This window comes from Astyanax mexicanus, chromosome 3 (assembly GCF_023375975.1).
Source record: "Astyanax mexicanus isolate ESR-SI-001 chromosome 3, AstMex3_surface, whole genome shotgun sequence".
NCBI lineage: Eukaryota > Metazoa > Chordata > Actinopteri > Characiformes > Acestrorhamphidae > Astyanax > Astyanax mexicanus.
Window position 1 is genome coordinate 18,707,167 of NC_064410.1, and position 22,234 is coordinate 18,729,400.

At 38.6% G+C, this 22,234-nt stretch overlaps 1 protein-coding gene and 1 long non-coding RNA gene across 3 annotated transcripts; one reads left to right on the forward strand and one right to left on the reverse strand.

Moving 5' to 3' along the window:
* The first annotated feature begins 2,416 nt into the window (after positions 1-2,416).
* txn2 (thioredoxin 2) lies at positions 2,417-11,865 on the forward strand. Its single transcript, XM_007229803.4, has 4 exons — positions 2,417-2,524; positions 4,589-4,848; positions 8,268-8,391; positions 10,628-11,865. Exons 2-4 carry the CDS (start codon positions 4,589-4,591, stop codon positions 10,742-10,744), a joined length of 501 nt encoding a protein of 166 aa, XP_007229865.2. The 5' UTR covers positions 2,417-2,524; the 3' UTR covers positions 10,745-11,865.
* Positions 2,860-3,164, reverse strand: LOC125799445 (uncharacterized). Of its 2 annotated transcripts, none has more exons than XR_007438409.1 (3): positions 3,125-3,164; positions 2,975-3,034; positions 2,860-2,929 (listed from the first exon to the last, which is right to left on the reverse strand). It is a non-coding gene; the product is annotated as an uncharacterized LOC125799445 (long non-coding RNA). The 2 variants fall into 2 exon arrangements; XR_007438408.1 differs by lacking the exon at positions 3,125-3,164 and adding an exon at positions 3,050-3,123 and having other exon boundaries at positions 2,975-3,019.
* Positions 11,866-22,234: the final 10,369 nt, after the last annotated feature.

A 22,234-nucleotide genomic window follows, 5' to 3' on the forward strand; every position in this document is an offset into this window, starting at 1 on the left:
GTCAGTCAGTGGAGGGCAGGAATCAGCATGATAAAGGGAGGGATGGATGCTGAAGGTTCTGACCTCTCTTTAATTCGTTATATTTATGTAAAGAGTAAACGGCGCTGAGAGAGCACATGGTCTGGAGTTCAGAACCCAACAGGCTGTTGACCTTAAGCCTCCTAAATAATTATGCAAATTGGATTGGGTTTGAAACTAGGGTGACGGTTCACAAAACGCTGCAGCTCCAATTCCCCTGTCTGAACATTATTACTAGTGAAAAGCGAACTATTTAATAAAAGTAATATGTTTATTTCCTTTATTTGCTATTTAATTATCTCAGATATCGTTTCATAAATTTAATGCAAGCAGTGTCTAACATTAAATATTTTAATATGTACTTTTAATTTACTCTGAACACATTATTACACATATAAAGGAATATTAAACTTAACTTTTTACACATTGTGTCCAGTTTTCTTTAATGTGGAGCGTAATTTCTTCAGGATGGTAAATTGAATGGTGTGACAGGGTAAAAAAATATATATATATTTAGTCATAACTGACAAACAAATGGTTACATGGGGCTCCAAGTAATTCAGTGGACTGAAGTGCTGCCACTATGATCTGAGTATCGCCTGTTAGAATCCCATGGAACACTCTCTCAGACTCCATCAGCAGCCAGAGTCCAGGAGAGTAGAGTAGGTCACTCTCTCTCTGGGTGGTTACAGTAGGTGGCGCTCTCTCCCCTCATCACTCCCATTGATGCTAGTCAGTACAGGCATCCGTTAGCTAATGTTTCAGAGCTGGGTTTGCATCAGTGGCAGTTAGAAAACCGTCCTAGTGATAGTGACTGGGGGCTGTAATTGGCCTTCCATATTAAGGCAGAAAATATGAATTTTTTTTATAAAAATGCTATGGAATATTTAGTATTCTATCATGGTACCACAAGACCAATTAATTTTTTACAAACATTTATAGAAGCAAACTGCATGCCTGCCGCTTGCTTTTATACACCTGTGACCATGGAATACTTTTGGCAATATAGTGTATGTCTGATGTCTACTATTAAAAACACATTTTTTTTCATACACCTCAGAAATTGTACCTAACACTACAAGCTCAAAACAGTCTAGATTGTTCTCTTTGAACCAGAATACCTTATATCAGTATTACTTTGTTTTGTTCTCGAGTGTTTACGTGAATGTTGATAAAATAATTATATTGTTTTGTTACTAGTTTATAAGTTAAATAAATTATTATAAATTAATATAAATTATTAATTAAATAAGCATTGATACTACTTTATTTTATTAATCCCCAGTTGGGCATATTCATTTTACACAAATAACACAACTGTACAACACATATCAGTATACAATCCACTCTTAACAGTAAAACACAAAACACTACAGGGGCATTCCACTGAATGGGTCCCATTTGCTTGTTGTAACTCTTCCTTAATTTTTTTTTTATCTTTTGTCAACTCTGAATCTAGTAACACATGTATTTAACTATTCAATACATGTACTGATCAAACTCAGGCAGCTTTACTTAATTTTTTACAAGGTTTCTGATCGAAGATGGTTACATTTCTTTCAGTCATTCAAGTGACATTTAAAAATCATGTTTAAAAGCAAGTTCGCTAATTCCTTTGATTTTCTCTCAAGAAAGTGTTTATTTAAAAATATTGGTTGACTGCATGTTCAAAAAACTGATATGACATACAAATCAATCTATATGCATGCACATATTTTTCTAAAAGACGCATTGCTATTTTATCTTATCTAGAAGACCCAAACCTGAAATTGATCAAATTTATGAATATGCAATTTCTTAAACAATTGATAAATTATGAACCAAACAAAATTGGAAAAAGTGGTTTACATTAAATAATATTCACATGAATATATGGGTATAGATGGGGTAATGTGTTACGATAACAGGACTGAGTGATAACCTAGGGACACAACTAAAATGTGTATTTTAACTTAAATATTCTGTATTTATAGTGGGGAAAAATAAGCATATGTGGGATTTGGAGTCACACAACAATGTGAAAAAATTACATCTGTGAAGGATTTTAATAATTATATCTCATGGTAAAGTTTATAGTTGGAGAGGGGGGCAGGTAATAAATGCCACTTTTTCAGAGTTCTGGGTATTTTTTTATTTATGTTTTTAATTAAATATCTTACTTTTGCAATTAGGTCAATGTACAAGACTATATAGAATATGCCTACTAAGAACATATCAGTAAGAGGTGTTATACAGCCTTACAGCGGCAGGAATTAAAGATCTCTAGCCCGAGGTCAGTCTGTAGAGCTGAACAGTGTCAGGTAATGATGTGCACGCGCTGGGTAATGAACAGCTGGTCGGTGTACGGGCTGCAGTAACGGTGTGAGCGGGTGTAATACTGCGCTGGGGCGCGCGGCGGAGCTGCACGGGGCACGAGGCCCAAACTCCGCCGCTTCTACGCTCGCGGAAACAGTTCACCTCCAGGGTCCGTGCGGCCAGTCAGTGTTTACAAGCGGAGCTTCAGAAGGTGAGTAGCGCTGATTTTACCTGTACCGCGCGGGAATTACCGTCATTTAACACTTTATTCCCGTCGTTGTAGCGGTAAAACGTGTCGCTCGTGCTGCTGGCCGGACGCGAGTCTGAGCGCGAGACTAAGCGCGAGACACGCGGGGGGCAAAGTCAAGGAGGTTACAGGGGGAGGGGGGTTACAGACCCAGCACAGACAGACCCGCTAGATACCCATCAGACAGACCCAGAACAGACAGACCCGCCACAGACAGACTCAGAACAGACGGACCCGCCACAGACAGACTCAGAACAGACAGACTCAGAACAGACAGACTCAGAACAGACAGACCCAGAACAGACAGACCCGACACAGACAGACTCAGAACAGACAGACCCGCCACAGACAGACTCAGAACAGACAGACCTGCCACAGACAGACTCAGAACAGACAGACCTGCCACAGACAGACTCAGAACAGACAGACCTGCCACAGACAGACTCAGAACAGACAGACCTGCCACAGACAGACCTGCCACAGACAGACCCGCCACAGACAGACCCGCCACAGACAGACTCAGAACAGACAGACCCGCTACAGACAGACCCGCCACAGACAGACTCAGAACAGACAGACCCGCCACAGACAGACTCAGAACAGACAGACCCAACACAGACAGACCTCTCACAGACCCAGCTTGTACAGACAGACCCAACACCATACAGACTCGGCTTGTACAAACGCAGCATAGAACCTTCATACACCCAACACAGACAAAGTTTATACAGTGCTAGCACAGACCAGACCCTTCACAAAAAGAGACAGTTTATATAGACCCAGCACACAACACAGACCAGACACGGCATAGACTGACCCGGCACAGACCCAGTTTGTACAGAGAATAAGTGTTTAACCAGTGTTCATTTTTCATCTCTAATGCACTGAAGCAATCTTGATCTCTGGCATTAGAATTGATGTATTTGTGCATTGATGTAACATTTAGATGTTATATGTATTGTTTGTATAAAATGTTACATACATTGAATATGTATATTTTGATTTTATTCTATTGTAATAGATTGTATGGTGTTTCTGCAGTGTATAAAAGGATATTTAAACAATCATAAAAAATATATAAATATTATTAATATTATTTTAAGGGAGCACCTAGAAGTCAATCATGCAACATCATAATATAAGAAAAGCAATCTGTACATCAATAATTATAGTACAACAAGTCTTATTGAGAATATACAGTATAATAGTTAGATTATGTCAAATAAGAGCAATGAGGTTTTTAAAAAAAATATTTGACATTTCACAAAACATTGCACTTCCTGCGATGTGACCAACGAGCATGTGTACATTTCAGTATTGATTCTAAACCTTTTGTTGTTGTGTAAAACCTAATCTCTGTGTGGTTTTGAGAAGGACAGAGAGAGAAAAAGAGAGAAGAGGAGCGATAATTTATATTTCAACATAAACCTAGGTACTTCCTGAACTCCTGAGACTGTGTGTACGACCCTTCAGTCGTACACTCTTGAAGGTCTAGCGAATGGGAGACTCTCCTTAGCATAACATAGAGATGTTGTTATGGCTGAAAACCCTTTGTTTTGTACATGCTTTTCCCTGAACTATTGATAACAGTTACCACGTGTATACAACCATGTAGGTCATAAATATAGCATTGTAATTAATAAATTGGGGCTTAGAGATTAATCAGATTGATTTGATTAAGTAAACTCCTGTTTTAAAGCCATTTTTGAAGTGGGATAATGGAGTACATCTTTGCCATTGGAATCTCAGTAGATAGAGATTTGCTTCTGTCACAAACCTGTAAATAACAGAATGTGGCAGGGATTTACATATCTTTATGTTTTTCTTAACTGAAATACAAGGAGGTTATGTTTACACCATGTTTAATATACAATAGCTTGCGCAGCACTTTAAATTGTGCTGTCCATTTTATCAAATAAAAAATAAATAAAAATGTAATTTGTAATAATGAATCACTCGTATATTAAAAAAAGAGAGATTTTCTCTTTTCAGTATCATAATCAGTGCTTCTCTTCTCTCCTCTGTCAGATGGCTACTCGGCTCCTCGCACGGAGAATTTGGAGCGTCACTGTGAAAGATTTCCGCCGCCTGCCTGTCACAGTCTCAGCCTCTTCATCGTACTCTTCCTCGCTAACCCACTCCCCCAGACCACAGCCTCTCCTGGCCCGCTCTCACTCGCTCCCTCTGATCTCATATAGAGCCGTCTCCTTCAATGTCCAGGACCAAGACGACTTCACAGAGAGGGTCATCAACAGCGACCTGCCTGTGGTCATAGACTTCCACGCCCAGTACGTATTCTCAATGATCTGATAAGCCAATCAATTTAAGCAGCTTCAGCTGTTTGAATATTGCTGTATATAGCTGCAGTAGTAGGGAAAGCATATCCTAAAGAGCAACACAGTGAAATGACTAGAAAAAGGGAGAGAGCAGGAGTGACAGCACGAATGAGAGCAAGAGACAGTACTAGCGCCTGTGAAATTTTAGTGATGTGTGGACAACTTGAATGGTCTATGTGCAAGCTCTCCACTTTGTATGCGTCAGGGCAACGTGACGGCTGTTTTTTACTGCGCTGTGCTTGTCTCTTGATCTGATTTACCTCGCCTGCATGTAGAGCTGCGTGTAGCGCTTGCTATAGTGCTCCATGTTGTGTTAAGACGATTGCCAACAGAGGAAAAACGAGACAGAGAAAAAGAAGACCGTTTGCTGCATTTCATTTAAAATTGGAAGTGTAAATTTTTAATTATAATAAGAAATTTTAACTGGAAAGTTGGGAGAACCTTACCAACCCCAAGTTCACAATCCACAATGGCTGCCTCTACAACATCTATAGTAGCAATGCTAACCTGGGCCAATGCTAACAGTGAAAGCGGTTTGAAACGCAGAAAACTAGGGAATGACATCGTTATCAGAAGCGATCGTCCCTATAAATTTGGCAAGTGAGCTGTAGGAGTGTTCTAGTAAAAAAAAACTCCTCTTCACACTAGGAAATTCAGAATTCCCAGTTAAAATGAAATGCGGCATTCTGCCTCCTCCAACACTGCCTTTAGTGTTTCCTCAACTGTCCATCATGGTGACACAACATGGAGCACTGTAGCAGGCCTAGTGCAAAGTGTTACACGCAGCTCTACACACAGCCAAGGCAAGTAAGTGCTAATTGCTAGCTGTTAGTGTCATTTGATGTTTTTTTTTTGAAACAGCCCTTTACTGAGGTGATGCAAGCTTTTAAAGCAAGAAATGTTACAATATTTGGGGAAGTATAGGAGCAGGGTTGGATAACGCTAAGCTAAAGCATCAGTGCTAAACAGCAGTCCTAAAGGGTCTTAGCCATACATTTTTATAATTAACATTGCCAATGATGTTGACTTATCACTGCAGTCCTAATAGTGACAATATACATAGTGGTGTGCAGTAAGGCCCCTCTAACCCTTCAGAGAAGGGGTCATGATAGGTGCATGTAAATCATTACATAATATTTAATCAGAAAATATATATTATAGTTATTGTAAACTATAAGCATATATTTTATAAATTAACTAAAATAAAAAACAGTTGTGTTTTTCAGTTGCTACAGGACTCTTATCTGACTGACAGCTGTTCTAACCAATCAAAGCTTTTTAAAATGGCTTCTGCTCACGTGTCTGCGTGACCCTTCTGCTGATTTTGAGAAGGGTGTAGTAATGAGTATATTAGCAAAGTTGCAGGACAATCTAACCAATCAGATTAATGATTTTTACTAGGGGGCGGGGCCATGGCTGTCTAACCCCTTCTCAGCGCTCTGGTGAAGAGGCTACGCGTTGGTTAGTGTAAAACGGCGCTCATACTGGATTAGTTCAATAGTTAGCTAACTATAATGGAATTGCAACGGTAAATGAGACAGATATTGTGTCACATCATATTAAAAAGTCTTTTTAAAAGCAGTCCTTCAATGTGAAACTAATTTACAATAATAGGCCACCTGACTCGTGAGTTTTTGTGTGTACTTAATGTTTTGGGTGAGTTGTTGCAGAAGGAGTACCCACTATATTAACTGCATGTCACTGATATATATATACATTTCTTTGGTTCAGCAACTTTAATATCAACAATGGTTTGTTGTTTGTGTGTGTAAAAATAGATGTACCTGAAAAAAATACACACCCATATAAACACCCAATGCAGTTGGGCAACTGATCAACTAGTTTCCACTCCGAGTTGCTTGGCTGGTCCAGCGCTGCATAATATTCTACTAGCCGCGCCCCCTTCATTCTCTCATACACACACTTCCCCCACAGATCGCATTACCTACTGTTACCCTGCTGTCAATCTACTCATTTATCACCCTGTCCTTCCACAGAGAAGCCCAGGGACCTTCAGTGCTATTTAGAGCTAGTTCCACAGATACAACCTGCTTCACACAGGCACTGGGATCTTTTTCCACTTATTTTTTTTAGTGTAGCTAAAATCAGAACTCTCCCTTTAAAGATTTGACCTGAAATTCCAAATCATAGTGTAGCACAAAAGCCCTCAGTAAAACTGACCCTCCAGCTGTTCTGTCTTGTCTGTTCTGTACTAGTATAATGATATAATGATGTATAACATATAATGATCATAATGCCCACAGTTTACTTCACACTGTTTTTCAGTTTGGAACTTGGTTAAAAAGAAACAAAACCTTTTATTTTTCTATACAACTAGCTGCATGCAGCATTGCTTCAGTTTTAATTAACTGGTCAGTCTTTAAACAACTGATAACATGGGTTTCTGCCTGACTGGAATTAAATCCTGCAGCCACTTCAGACGCCCCTGATCTATAGTGCAGTGCATTCGGGGTAATCTCCATCCAACCACAATACCTGGTCAGTTGGTTGTGAACACATGTAGCTTTACACATCTGTATCACATCGCACTGTCTATTACTGTGGGTAGTAATTTCAACACAATGACACGATCATCCCCATTACTCTGAACCTAGAACAGAAACCCAGTACTGACGACAGCAGAGATTCCATTGCAATTCCATTGCTATTAAAACTGCAGTAATACCTTTAAAATTTTTCTGGATTAAATTCAAATAATTTTAACCTAATACTAATACTCATTAATACTGGTGGGTCATTTCTGTTTGACTCTGAGATAAGAGCGGTTCTCCATTAGAATGAATATATAGTTCTGGACCTCTGAAGTCATGTATTAGTCTGTACTCAGTGATCTGGGCATATGAGGAACTCCAAATCTAATCACAGTAAAACATTGTCTGAATGAGCTTCATTAAGGACGTATTAGTTTTCCATGCTAACGGCGCTATAAATTAGGTTACATTAGCGTTCATTAGCAGCGAACGTGTTAGCATTGTCCGAGGCCCTCCTCAGGCCTGATCTCAGAGCTGTTTCTGGCCTGAGGTGCTGAGTCCCGCTCGGCCGCTGCGGGGATTAGGGCTGGAAAAGGCTTCCCCTTTGGCCTCGTCAGTCTGCAGACAGGCCAAGCCGAGGCCAGCCCTGCGGGTCTTCCTGCAAAGACTAAGCCCTGTTTTTCCTGGCTGCTCTTCCTGGAAAACAAGCCCGTCTTTATGTAACCTCTGCCTGTAGTGTATTTCTGCGTGTGTGTTTCTGTCCAACAAAGTTTGTGTTCTGAATTGCTAGCGTGGTGTGGCTTTAGCAATGTCATGTAATTCTGGTTGTGCTGTGTAACGTGGTATGTAACGTGTGTGTGTGTGTGTGTGTGTGTGTAGATGGTGTGGACCCTGTAAGATCCTGGGGCCGAGGCTGGAGAAGGCCATTGCCAAGCAGAAGGGCCGGGTTACCATGGCCAAAGTGGACATTGATGAACACACAGACCTTGCTATTGAATATGGGGTAAGAACAAGTTCACCACACTCACACACTCAGACTGCTGTTCCCCCACACATCCCTCACCTCTGCTGCTCTTTTACAGCTTTCTTACTGTTAGTTCAATCACTAAATAGCAACTATATACTTTATAATAAACCTTTCATTATGATAAAAAAAAATACATGTAAATACTGTTTTTAAGTTTTGTATAAAAGAACCTTATGGAGGAACGAGGTGTTTGTTGCTCTAAGCAAAACCAGTATATAAATAAAGAACAGTTTATTCTTTTTCTTGATCTCAGGCTTTATGCAGTCCCTAAAAAAACCCTTACTGTCTGTAAACTACTCCACTACATGTATATTATCTCACAGAAGTGAGTACACTCATCACATTTCAGCAAATATTTTATTATATCTTTGCATAGAACAACACTGTAGAAATGAAACTTGGCTATAAGTTAGCACACATTTGTTAACATCCAAATAGTTTCAACAAATTGAGAATACCTCACAGTTAACATGTCTATTTTTTTCCCAATTATGTAATTGTTCCTTTCTGGTGTCATGTGATTTGTTAAGTAAGAGTTATAAGGAGTCAGGATTGAATTGGGATCAGGCCTGTAAAATTTGTTGTTTTGAGTTCAGTTCTCTCATACTGGCCACTGGATATTCAACATGGCACTTCATAGCAAGAAAACTCTCTGAGGATTTGAGAATTAGAACTGTTTCCTTCCACAAAGAGGACATGGACCTTAAGAAGTTTTCTAACACCCTAAAACTAACAACGCAATGGCCAAGGTCATACAGGTGTTTTCAGGATGGGTTCCACTTAGAGCAGGCCTCTATTCCCAGGGTCAAGCCAGAGTTCAGACTGCAGTGCTCAGATCAGACGCCACATATTACATTAACTCTGTCTGCATGGCACCATCCTAGAAGAAAGCCTCTTCTGGAGCTGATGCACAATAAACACACACTTTGCTAAAGACATGCAGTCTAAGATCATGAGCAGAAATTGGACATGTTTACAGTACTTCTATACAAGCTGTACATTGACTACTCTAAATTATATCCAAGTCTATCGTTTTCCATGGTGTTTTCCCTTGAACATATATAATACAATATTAGCAGCGCGCACAGGAGAGTTACAGAGCTCATTTCAACAGCATGCTCTATAAAAACAGTGACTGTGGAACCAGACCTTTTATTCATTGAAACAGACAGTTCAGAACCAACATATCTTATGTTCTGAAATCAGAGGACTAATAACAAGAAGCAGTGTGAAGTGCCATCACTGAACTCAACACTAATCTTCAGAGTAGACACACCCACGCTTACCTGAACTGACCAACCAGCTCCTTCACATGATAATAGACCTGTCACTGTTTCAGATTTACAGAAAACTCAAATTGCACATGTTATTTACTTAGTTTCTTTTTTAAGGACTTAAGATGCCCTTTTTTCAAAGGCAAACTGTATTTTATATGTCCTTTGTTTTTTAATAGAAAAAAAAATTGAAGTATCTGTTGTTCATAATTAATAAGTGTAATTTGAATTGCCTTTCAGTTGTTGCCAATATAAAATGTTGCTACTAGGTACTAGAACTACTAGGCTACTCTAATATACAGAATATACAGCTCCAACTAATATACAGGATATTTACAGAGACCAACTAAAAATGATGAGTTTCTTTGATTTTACTAAATTAAAAACCTCTGAAATATAATCAAGAGGAAGATGGATGATCACAAGCCATCAAACCAAGCTGAACTGCTTAATTTTTTGCAACAGGAGTAAAGGCATAAAGGTATCCAAAAGCAGTGTGTAAGACTGGTGAAGGAGAACATGCCAATGAAAACTTTGATTAAAACCATGGTAATTCAAACAAATATTGATTTTTCTGAACTCTGTGAACTGTATGAATATGAGCTTGTTTTCTTTGCATTATTTTAGGTCTAAAACTCTTTTTTTGTTATTGCAAATTATTTGTTATTTGCAAATAAATGCTCTAAATGACGATAAATATTTTTATTTGGAATTTGGCAGAAATGTTGTTCATAGTTTATAGAATAAATCAACAATGTTCATTTTACTCAAACATGTACTTTTAAATAGCAAAATCAGAGAAACTGATTTAGAAACTGAAGTGCTCTCTTAATATTTTCCAGAAATGTTTGCAAGACACGTTATTAAAAACCACAATTTATTATGATACAATCTCATAAAATGAACAGTAACGTAACAATGCTGCTTTTTATTTCCAGGTCTCTGCGGTTCCCACTGTGATTGCCATGCGCGGCGGTGATGTCATCGACCAGTTTGTAGGAATCAAAGATGAAGACCAGCTGGATTCATTTGTTAAGAAGCTGATTGGACAATAGATGTGTCGGTCACAGCTCCTGGGCCCAAACCCCTCCCCACTCTACATTCAGTTTACAGCTCTGGCTAGTCCTGATCATCAACTTTTTTATGACTATAACTATTATTATTATTTCATTTTATATTTCACAGCAGATCTCTGTAGGTTCCTGTCGTCAACACACACACACACACACACGCACACACACACACACACGTCTTAGCTGCACACATGCTTTGTGTTGTCTCGTTCTCTCTATATTCATTATATGTGTGTGTGTATGTGTGTGTGCACTTTATTCATTTGCTAATTCTAATGATTCACTTCACACATCACAGATTCTTGCTGCTGAATTTGATTAGGGCCAGTTTTTCAGACCCAGATTAAGCCTAGTCTAGACAGAAGAATTTCCAGTAAAGATATGCAGATTACACTGCAGTCTAAACTAGGTTTAATCCTAATGTCCAGGAAACCAGCACTATGACCTACACCCTCTGCCCCACCAACCAATAAGTAAACCAGCTCTTTGACCTTTACTCCCAATAAGTACAGGAGCCTGAGGAGAGGTTTTTGTTTAATAAACTGTATTAGGGATTACAGTGCTGTCGCTGTAGCTCTATATATTTTACTGTGTAGAAATCAGTTGAAGGGAAGAGACTGAATGAATTGTTATGGCTTGAGTAGCACGGCTGGTTGAATTTTGCCCTCTGCTGCAGTTCCTCCTCTTGTACACATGAGGGCGGCCTTTTCTTTTGCATCCGAAGGCCACAGTCATCGTACACCGCTATGCCTAATGCTGAGAGAGAATGTGGTCCAGGTTCGATCACACATCTCTGAGAGAGGGAACTGATTCTTTCTGCTCTCCCTCTGAGAAGAGTGATAAATCAGGGCCTCTCTCTGTGTGTGTGCATGTGTCTCTAAGTGAAAGAATGTGTGTATGTTTGTTTGTGTGTCCCGAGTTTGCTTCTGTCACAATTTTGATGAATTGTTGAGAGGTTGGAATTGTGTTGGGAAGCATAAGCATGGTTCTGGGTTTGACTTTAGAATTGATTACGTTTGTATGGTGTGTAAAATGACCAAAAAAGGTTATAATAAATTAAAAGTAAAGTTGGTAATAAAGGAGGTGTACGGTGATCTACTTTACTTTTAAAAGCTCTGAACTCTTTTTTTGTGTCAGTAATGGTGCAGGAATGCCTACACATGAGTTCTCCTGGCAAAAATAGCAGTGAAAGAACCTCCCCTGGGCACATAATGGACATTTTTAACATTCCAGTGCAGCTAGCAAGTTAATTACCCTGTGATTGAGAGGCTGAAGTAGGCCTGGAATTAATACCAGCCTTTTTTTGGCACAGCAGCGTCGCTCTCACACGCCGAGCCAGTCCAGCACAAATCCCTAAACTAATGAAATTACAGAACATTACACGACTCCAATAGCAGAAATAATCTGCTGCTGTTTGAAGGTTTCTCACAGTGCCTGGAGCTGACAGACACACGGCATGATGGGAAGACTTTTCAGACCTGTGACATATGACAGACTGTGATGCTTAGTTCTTATTAGATCTATGTTTATTCATCCAATCAGTGTTTGTAACAGTTTTATGTCTGGTTTAATTCCAGTGAGTAAAAAGGGGTGGGTTCTGATATTTTATGAAATGGGTGCAGTGTGTCTCCTCCATGTTTTCATAAATCTTCTTTAAGATGCATTAAGTACAAAAGATATGCATTAGTTTGATTATAATCTTTAAAGGTATAAGTATAATTATACAATAAGTGTTCTTATACATTTAATATGAGTAAATGCTATTTTAAAAGAGCAACATATTTATAATAATTAAAAAAATACATGGCTACTTTAAAATATCCATATTGTAAAATATCCTCTATTGTAACATTTGCATTTAAAATATTTATATAAAAATGCAATATATAGAAATTATTTTTAGATATATTCCATCAAACTCAACCAAAATACATAGGAAGCAGTACTAAATATACAATATTCCATTAAAATGAATGCAAAGAGAACAGTATATGTTAAGCTAGGGATATTATGGATTTTAGGGATAATGTTTTAAGAGGATTAACATCATTTTCATGTTGTTGAAATAAAATAAAGTAACATGGAAATCACTGCAACATTTGCAGCCCTAGAGCAGAGATATATAGTAATGAAGTAGAACTACTTCACTACTATATTTACGTACTAAAATGCTGTAGCTGTATCTATTGGAATATTATTTTATGTTTTTTGGAATATGTTTAATACTTTTAATCCAATGCATTTTTTGCTCCAAACCACATTATAAGGAACGCCAGAGTGGTAGATGCTCTGCACTCTCACCACGTTTGATGAAGCTCCTCATCATTCAGCGAATCAAGTGATAAATTTGATATTTGCTCCTGTTCTGCCTTTCCACTGCTTTCTGTAAAGATTACATAACACAGTACTGTACTTTTACTTTCAGTACTTTTACATTATATTTGCATTCTACAATAAACTTCTGCAGTACTTAAATACAAATAGTGTTGAATATGTTAGTACACTGCCTGGCCCAAAAAAAGGGTCACACACTCTAGTATTTCATTGGACTGCCTTTATCTTTGATTGCAGCAGCATTCACTGTGGAATTGTTTCAATAAGCTTCTACAATGTACAAGCTTTATTTTAATCCAGTGTTGCATTAATTTTTCACCAAGATCTTGCAGCATATATGACTGCTGCACAAATCCTCCTCCAGCACATGCCAAAGATTCTCAATGAGGTTAAGGTCTGGACTCTGTGGTGGTCAATCCATGTGTGAAAATGATGATCTCATGATCCCTGAATCACTCCTTCACAGTTCCAGCCCCATGAATCCTGGCATTGTCATCTTGGAATATGCTCGTGAAATCAGGGAAGAAAAAAATCCATTGATGGAATAACCTGGTCTATATTCAGTATATTCAGGTAGTCAGCTGACCTCCTTTTTTCAGTACATACTGTTTTTGGCCAGGCAGAGTAAGTATTTAACACAGTGCCTATTTTGCAACAAGCTACAAATAATGGAGAGGTCTGTAATATTTATCATAGGTACACTTTAACTCTGAGAGACAGAATTAAAAAGAAATCCAGAAAAATCACTTTTTAATATTAATTTAAATTGTACTGTTCATGCAGTACTCATCCTTCTTTCTTTAAACATGACGAATGGAGTTGATGCCAAAAAGCCCTAGTTTGGTCTCATCTGACCACATGATGATCTCGCATATCTCCTTTGGATCTTCCTGATGGTTATTGGCAAAATTCAAAAGAGCCTGGATATAAACTGGCGTAAGCATGAGGAGATTGTATGCCCTGCAGGATTTTAATCCATGTTGGCATAGTGTTTTCCTAACAGTGACCTTCGAGACTGTGAGACTCTCTTTAGGTCATTGACCAGGTCCTCTCGTCTAGCTCTGGGCTGATTCCTGACCTTTATCAGAATCATCTTTACCCCATGAGGCGAAATCTTGCATGGAGCCCCAGATCAAAAAAGACTGACAGTCATCTTGTGTTTCTTCCTTTTTTTTACTATACTTTTATTTTTGTATGTTTCAGCTGTTCAGATGAAAAAATATTCTGTTTAAAATAGGGTAAAACTACCTAATTAAAGTAAGTTGATTCTATAGGTTGTTTTTACAGTGTAGTAACAGTTTTACAGTTTATATGTGATTTGAGAATTTCCACATGCAGGGGTTGGCAATGAAGTTTGGCCACAGGCCAGATATTTTCCAAGTCATTACATGGAGGGACACAAAAAAAATCTGTTTTGGAAAATTAAGTGTAATAGGATGGAGTGCTACTGACCAGTAGATCTCCAGCCCAGAGGGTTGTTGAACCCAATTGCAGAACAGTAGATCTCAAAGCAGGTAACAAATGAATAAATAAATAAACACACCGCTCCTCACGTAGGTTTGAACCCGTGTCGTCAGGGTCGCGGTCCAATACATTACCGCTGCCCTGGCTAGTGAATTGAGACACTGCTGGGAAAAAACACCCTTATAAGGAGATAGGGAGCCCAAGAATGGGCAGAAACTAAAGTCACTCCAAGCGTGACAGAGAGACAGTGGAGAAACAAAACCTTGCCAGAGAAGCATTTAATTTATTTTAATTTTTTTCATTATAGTTCAAACAGCCTACTGCCGACCCCTGTTCTGCTGGGTAAAACTTTATCTAGATATTGATGCTAAACATGGAGTTATGGCTCTTATTGCTGGTAGTGTTTTAAGCTTCGGCTGATCTCCATATATTAACCCCTCAGCCATGATCCAGTCACTGTAAATCACAGCTTCTCGGAACATATTGCTTTATTTGGTAAGAAGTCAGAGCTGATTGGTTCGTGAGAGCGCTGGTGTCATCCAGAATCAACTTTTTTCCTGAATCTGTTTTTTATTAGTCTGCAGAAAACACTTCATCTTTATTCCAGGTATTTTGGCTCTGCTAACACCAGTCCTGTCTCCAGCTGCTGCTGGAGTCGTTTGATTGTAGTCGTTCCAGACCGGAGCAAATCTGTCTGCTTTGTTAATGAAGCAGAAAGGTGTGGAGGGTTCAGATTAACACAGTTACACATATAGCAAACATTGGCTGCGGTTTATTTTCATAAAGGCAGGCTGACCCGTATTTAGCCCATCATCCTCCATCTGTCATTAGCTTAGCGCCCTAGCCTCTTATCCCACAGCACTCGTTAGCTTAGCGCCTAAACCCTTCCTGCAGCGGTGAGCAGCATTATGATCCTTCTGTGATTAATATCTCGGCAAATATATAATGTAAGCTTCTTTTCTGCACAGCATTATGGTATTTCACAATTGCCCTAGAGCATTGACAGTGAATGATAAAATTATACATTTGGTTACATACACTCCCCTCCAAAAGTATTAGAACAGTGAGGCCAATCCTTTGTTTCTGCTGAAGACTGAAAACATTTGAGGTTGACATTAAAATATAAATGTGTGACAAAATATCCAGAATATAGCCAGAACAACTGTTCCAAACTGCAGTGTCCTGAAGAAGAGAGTCGTCACTGGTGTACTAAGTAACACGTGTTGAAAAGGTAAACCAAGGAAAACCACAGCAGTTGACAGAATGACAGAAACATTGGGAGTGCTGTAAAAAAAGACTTTATAACAACCCAAATGCAGTAGTCTACAGCAGAGATTAAGGGTTTGAAAAACAGTGTAACTAAAGCAAGTTATTTTGCGGGTTTACTGTGTTCACATTAAAATTGCGAACATCACACTGTAAATATAAAGCATAAAAATTAATAATGGAGGGGGGGGGGGGGTGAAATGATCCAGTATCAGTGTGTTCGCACCTATGTGACAGCTAAGCAGATTTTATGACTGATGTTTTTGTGTTTTTGTAATTCCAACCACAGATGCACGCATGTACCTGTGTGTGTGTGAGTGTTTAGCGTCTGTGCAGTGTTATCTGATCTTTCATCTGTATAAATACAGTGTAAGCCTCAGGCAAGCCCAAACACACACCCCTGGCTCTAAATTATACCTGTCTCTCTCACATTCACACACTCTCAATTCAGCATGACAACAATTACATCTCACCTCACCCCTCCCTCTCTCTTTCATGCAGTCTTTCATCTTCACCTGGTCTGACCTGTGCACGTGTGTGTGTGTGTGTGTGTGTGTCTCCAAATGTCTAATGCTGAACCTTCCTCTGTGTTACAAATTACCCCTCTATTCCTGCCCCCCCCTTCTCTCTCTCTCCTCATTGTCTCTCCTGTTGTCTAAGTCTCTCTCTCCCACTGACACAAAGAAAAGAGACTTTTTTTTCAGTCTTTTCTTTTAAAGGTCTTATTCCATATTAATTTAATATTTATTATTTATTTATTCATTCCTTATTCCATATTAATTTTAAATTTAATTTGAAAATGTCTGGTTGTGGTTTTCAGCTTGAATGAATGCTAAAAGTGCTAATGTGTTTATATTTAGCCCTGCTTTACATCAATGAATTAGCGGGCTCTAAAGAAAGACAGGTTTCGGCTCTAGCTCATGAATATTCATACATGCAAACATATTTCCTCTGATTGGCTAACAGCGGTGAAGCAGAGAATGCCTACCTGCCTGCCCCCCACAGTCAATTTTACAGCTCTTAAACTCAAAGGACAAAATGTTTTCATTCGGAGATAATATTTAAACCTACAGTTACTACATAAGATAGCTAATGCTAACTAGCTGTGTAAACAGAGCTGTTAGCTCCTCCTTAGCTATAGCTCCTTCTGCTGTAGCCTGGGTTCATCTCTGTCTGTGGGTGGTCCTGAGCCGAGGTGGGCGTGGCCATGAACTCTTGAGTTGACGTAGACATCTAACATCTCTCTGATTGACTCGTATTTCTGAGGTTTTTCTTTTACTAGCTACTGCAGACAAGGGAGTCTGAAGAACAGTCATTCTATACCTATAGTATTTCACAAAGAACCAAAAAAAAAAATTTGCGAAAGGAGACCTGTTATTTCTCCCCTGTTGATCATTTTATTATGATTTTATTTTATAATATAATAAAAGATCAGACATGAACACATGACTCTGCACACACACACACAATCTATCTTTCTCATGCTTTCCCTCAGTTGTAGAAGTTCAGAGGCAGTCTGACGTGCTATAGATTCTGACGAGCTGATATGATCCCACTAATATTTTGGGGTTTTGGGATCCGGAACATGCAGCGTTTTTTAATATAATGGTAAAATCAGGTAAAAAAAAAAAAAGGTTATTTACAAAAGAGTTTTTAAAAACATCACATTCTAAAATAGGTGTGCTCTCTAGCACCACAACAGGAGACTCAACCTGGACAGCACCAAAAAAAACAGACAAAAGGAATAGAACAAAACATAACCACTCCCCCATACTCTGATTTACAAAATAGCTAGTTAGAAAAACTATACAATAAACTATATTAACCGGGTGGTGCTCCCTCCCTCTAAGCTAGACTAACCAATCAGAGCAGAGTACAGCTTGGTGTGGAATGTACAGGTGACCCAACATTCAGATCTCTTATTAAACCAGGACAAGGACTACAGGTAAAATACTTGAAACAAAGAATAAAAACTAGTGTTGTCTATCGATTAATCAGATTAATCACAGCAATATTCTGTGATTATCTGCGATTAATCATACTAGGTCTTCTTAAGACAAGAAGAATAGAAAAATGAATGTAAGAAATGTAAAAATGCAATTATATTTATATTACTGGTGTCAATTAAAATACTAGTATATGCTTGTATGTTTAAGGGGAGTTTACTGTAAACATATCAGCTTGTTTGTAAGATTTCCGAATTTAAACTTAATTTGTATAAAAGAGTGTAAAAGAAACCTGTAGTTGGATTCTTTTCTCCAGATGAGTTGGATTTTTTTCAGCTATGGTTAGTTAAACCTAGTCATTAAACTCTAGTGATGCCCCTGTAATCAACAATATCCATTTCAACTGTGAGTGGTCATAATGATTTGGCTCATCAGTGTAAGCTGCTAGTCATTATTCTTTTTCATCCCCCCCCCCCCTTCTCTTTTTATTTGCTGCACACCTGCAGTAAAGCTGTATGATGAGAACATTGTATATCTGTTCCATGATGTCATTGGCAGCATCTTTCTTCTCTCTCTCTCTCTCTCTCTCTCTCTCTCTCTCTCTCTCTCTTTCTCTAGCTCTTTCTCTCTCTCAGCATGTTGTTACTGGACCACAGGTAATGACATCATGCCATCCCTTTAGCTGTAAGTGCTTATTTTCTAACAGCGCGGTGAGGCTGCAGTGCTTCCTCTGAAGGCCTGATGGATCATGTCTGCAAACTGAATCACACACACACTCAACACACACACAGACATACACACATACACACACTCATCACACACACAGACACACACATATACACACACAACACACTCATGCAGATTACACATGTAATCAGCTCTCAGTGGGTTAATCCCTTCATCCAGGTGTTTAAAGCTGGTTGTGACTCTCTGACTGTTAAAAGCATATTTAAGTGATAGTTTAGTAATAAAGAAGATTTGGTCTGGAAGTCAGAAACCCCATAAACAGACCCGGGTAACACTTTCCAATTAGAGTACATTAATTAACAGTTCTTTTGACACAACTAATCATGAATTGACACTAGTTAAGATATTACTAACCAATACAAATTTTTTAACGAATGTCTCAGTTCATTTTCTGTAGTGTCAATTAATAATTAGTTGGGACATTATTTTTAACATTACTATAACATTGCTTAACAGAATTTATTCTATTTACTGTGGCAAGTACTGTTAGTTGTGATTATTTTTGTGAAGTGCTGCCAAGATCTGTTGTTTTTACCTTTTTATACCTCTGAAACACTATCAGGCTAATAAATGCTTATCCATCCACACAGAAAAATCAATACATGCCATCATTGCATCAAGGCTAGACTACTAATTGTTTGTAATATTTGACCATATTAACCAAGTCCCATTAATTGCACTGGCTTCCAATCAAATTCTACATAGACTATACAATTCTCTTACTAACACATAAAGCCCTATAGGCTTGCTCCTAAATATATGCAATATGTTTCTCCTATTATGAACTGTCACAATTACTCAGATCACAGGGTGCTGGTTTCTTAGTAGTTTAGCAGGAGGAAGAGCTTTCTCTTATAAAGCCTCACAACTCTGGAATAACCTTCTGTCACGCAGCCTTGTTCTCCTTCCACACTACCGGACTCCATTTCTCAGAATTCCGCTGGTGATGACATCAATAATAACCTTTCACCTTCACCCAATCGCGTTACGCTCCGACGCTCTGATTCACCGGTATTCTGAATTACTTCCGGTTCATTCTTGTCTAGCTCATGTATTTAAGGCATCCGTTTGTAAACAAACACCGCGAGGTATTGTCGACTTATGTTGCATACTAAGCGTTTCTTTCTGTTCTGTTTTTGCTTTCTTGTTACGACCCTGTTTTCGGATTATCGGTTTATGTCTTTTGTTTTGCCCTTATTGGATTTGTTGTACGGTTGGACTGTTTCTCGGTTTCGAACTCGGACTGTATTTTTGACTACGTCTTCTGGTATCGGTGAGACCGCTGTTTGCCTGGCTTTTCTGTTAGCTGTATCTGTTAGCTTGCCTGCTAATAAACCTGTTTGTACTTTTAACTCGGCTCGCGTCACTCCTCTCTACCTGGCGTCACACCTTCCTGTAAATGTTTGGGACTCAGACACTGTCTCAAGTCTAGACTTAAAAAGGTACTTTTAGTTTTATTATTATAATTTTGATTTTTTTAACTCGGGTTTGTGAATAGTGGAGTGGGTGGATCCCAGTGTTTCGGGGTGCCTCCGTGTCTATGCTACCTTCTGGCTCTCTCCATTTAGTTAGGCTCTTATATTCAGTTTGTCATGAGCAACATTCTGATGTTGTTGCATATTGTCTGTTCCATATTGTGAGTTCCATTTTTCTGCCTCCTTACGAGTTTCTGACTGCCCACCTGTCTAACCTGATCCCGATGGATGTTTGACTCTCCCAAAAAGAGGGCCTTCAGTCACCCTATGCAGAAAGGCTTGACTGATCACTGTTTAACTGTGCAGCGTTGCTTGCCCGAAGACAATCTTCATAACAAAGGGTTACACAAAACTCAACATCTATAGTTTGCTACAAAACATCTGCACAAGAAAGAGGATTTTTACAAACATTGATGTGGATTGATTAAGCCAACAGTGAAGCATGGGGGTGAGAGTATCAAGCTTTGGGATTGTGTTGCAGCCAGTGGTAATGGCAGTATTGCACAGGTTGAGGAAATATCGGCAAATCCTGGCTCCTATAACAGGATAATGATCCAGATAATTTCCCCAAATTAATTAACCATGCCTTCATCATACTTAAAGAGACACAAACATTCCAAAAAAAGTTTTTTAAATGGCCCTCATGGTTACTTGACCTAAACGAAAGTCATAGATCATCTCTGAATAAACCTTAAACATGCTGTGCAGCAAGAGGAACCAATAAAATCTCACAACCTGAGGCCTTTTTCGAGAGAAGAGAAGGGGAACATTCCGACTACAAGTTTATGACAACCTATAAAGTGTTTGTGAGCTGAGAGACCTGACCCCTCTCTCTTTCTCTCTCTCTCTCTGTAACCCATTGTTCTCTCACAAGTCTAAAAGTCAACGAGTGTGTGTTCTGAGTCAACAGAAAAGCAAGGGATGAGGTGGAGGGATGACGAAAGCCTGGCAGAGGAAGGGAGGGAGTTCCAGTGAGCAAAGTAACCCTACACCTCTGCCGCCCTGAAACAATAGACCACACCTCCACTCTCACTCCCTCTCTCACTCCCTCTCTTTCTCTCTCTCTCTCTCTCTCTCTCTCTCTCTCTCTCTCTCCACCACTCTGTTACCATATAAGGGCAAAAAGACATGGGCAGAGAGAAAAAAAGGAGTAGAGAGTGTACTAGCTGCAGAATTCCTTTGCTCTCTCTCTCTCTCTTTTTCTTTCACACACATTCTCCCTTTTTATCTCTTTCTTTTTTCAGTAGTATTAGTAAATACTTTTGTAGAGTTTATTTGTGAAGTTCTATCTGTGCTGCATTCTCTACATGCCTCCAGATTACTCTGATGTGTGTGTGTGTGTGTGTGTGTGTGTGTGTGTACAGCTATCTCTGTAAGGACCACAACTTTCACAATAGTAGAATAGTATAAAATATTTCCAAACATTTTGATGCTCACTTCTAAAATAAATATTGATAATAATTGATAAATAAAATTTAATAATATGGTTACATTCAGGTTTAGATTGGGATTAGTAGGGATAAATTCAGGATTAGGGTTAGCACAGCGAAAAGTTTACAGCATGTAGGTTAGAATTAGCGTTAAGGTTAATTAGCGTTAGGAGGGATAATATTAGGGTTAGACAGCATTCATTTATAGTTTGTACAGATAAGATTTGGGTTAGTTGGAGTAATGTTATAATGAGCAGAGATAAGTTTGGAGTTTATGGTAAGGTTACATTAGTAAAAGTATGGCTAGAGTTAATTGTATTATATATAATGTTAGTAAGTTAGTATATGTCTAATGTTAAAAGTTATTAGAGACAACAGTATAGATAATAGGGTAGTGATTAGCATTATTAAGAATAATGTTAGAGTTAGTGCGATTACATTTAGGTTAAATATGGGCAAGGTTAGGGGTAGTTAGGAGAAAGTTTGATTAGTAGAGAATATACAGTATTAAATATAGAGATTAGATCAGGGTTAGTATTAATATAATTTTTATGGAAAAAAGTGAGGGTTATTAGTGATAGGGTTTGATTAAGGATCAGAAACAATAATTTAAAATATGTGTCTGTCTCCATTTAACATATTTATCAATGTGTGTGTGTGTGTGTGTGTGTGTGTGTGTGGGTGGGTGTGCCACAGTGTGTGGCACTAAAGGCCATGTGAATATTGTTTATAGTAAATATGTGCTGTAGCTCCATTTACAGACTAAACATACACTGACCCTACAGTCTGATACAGAAAAATATCACACAC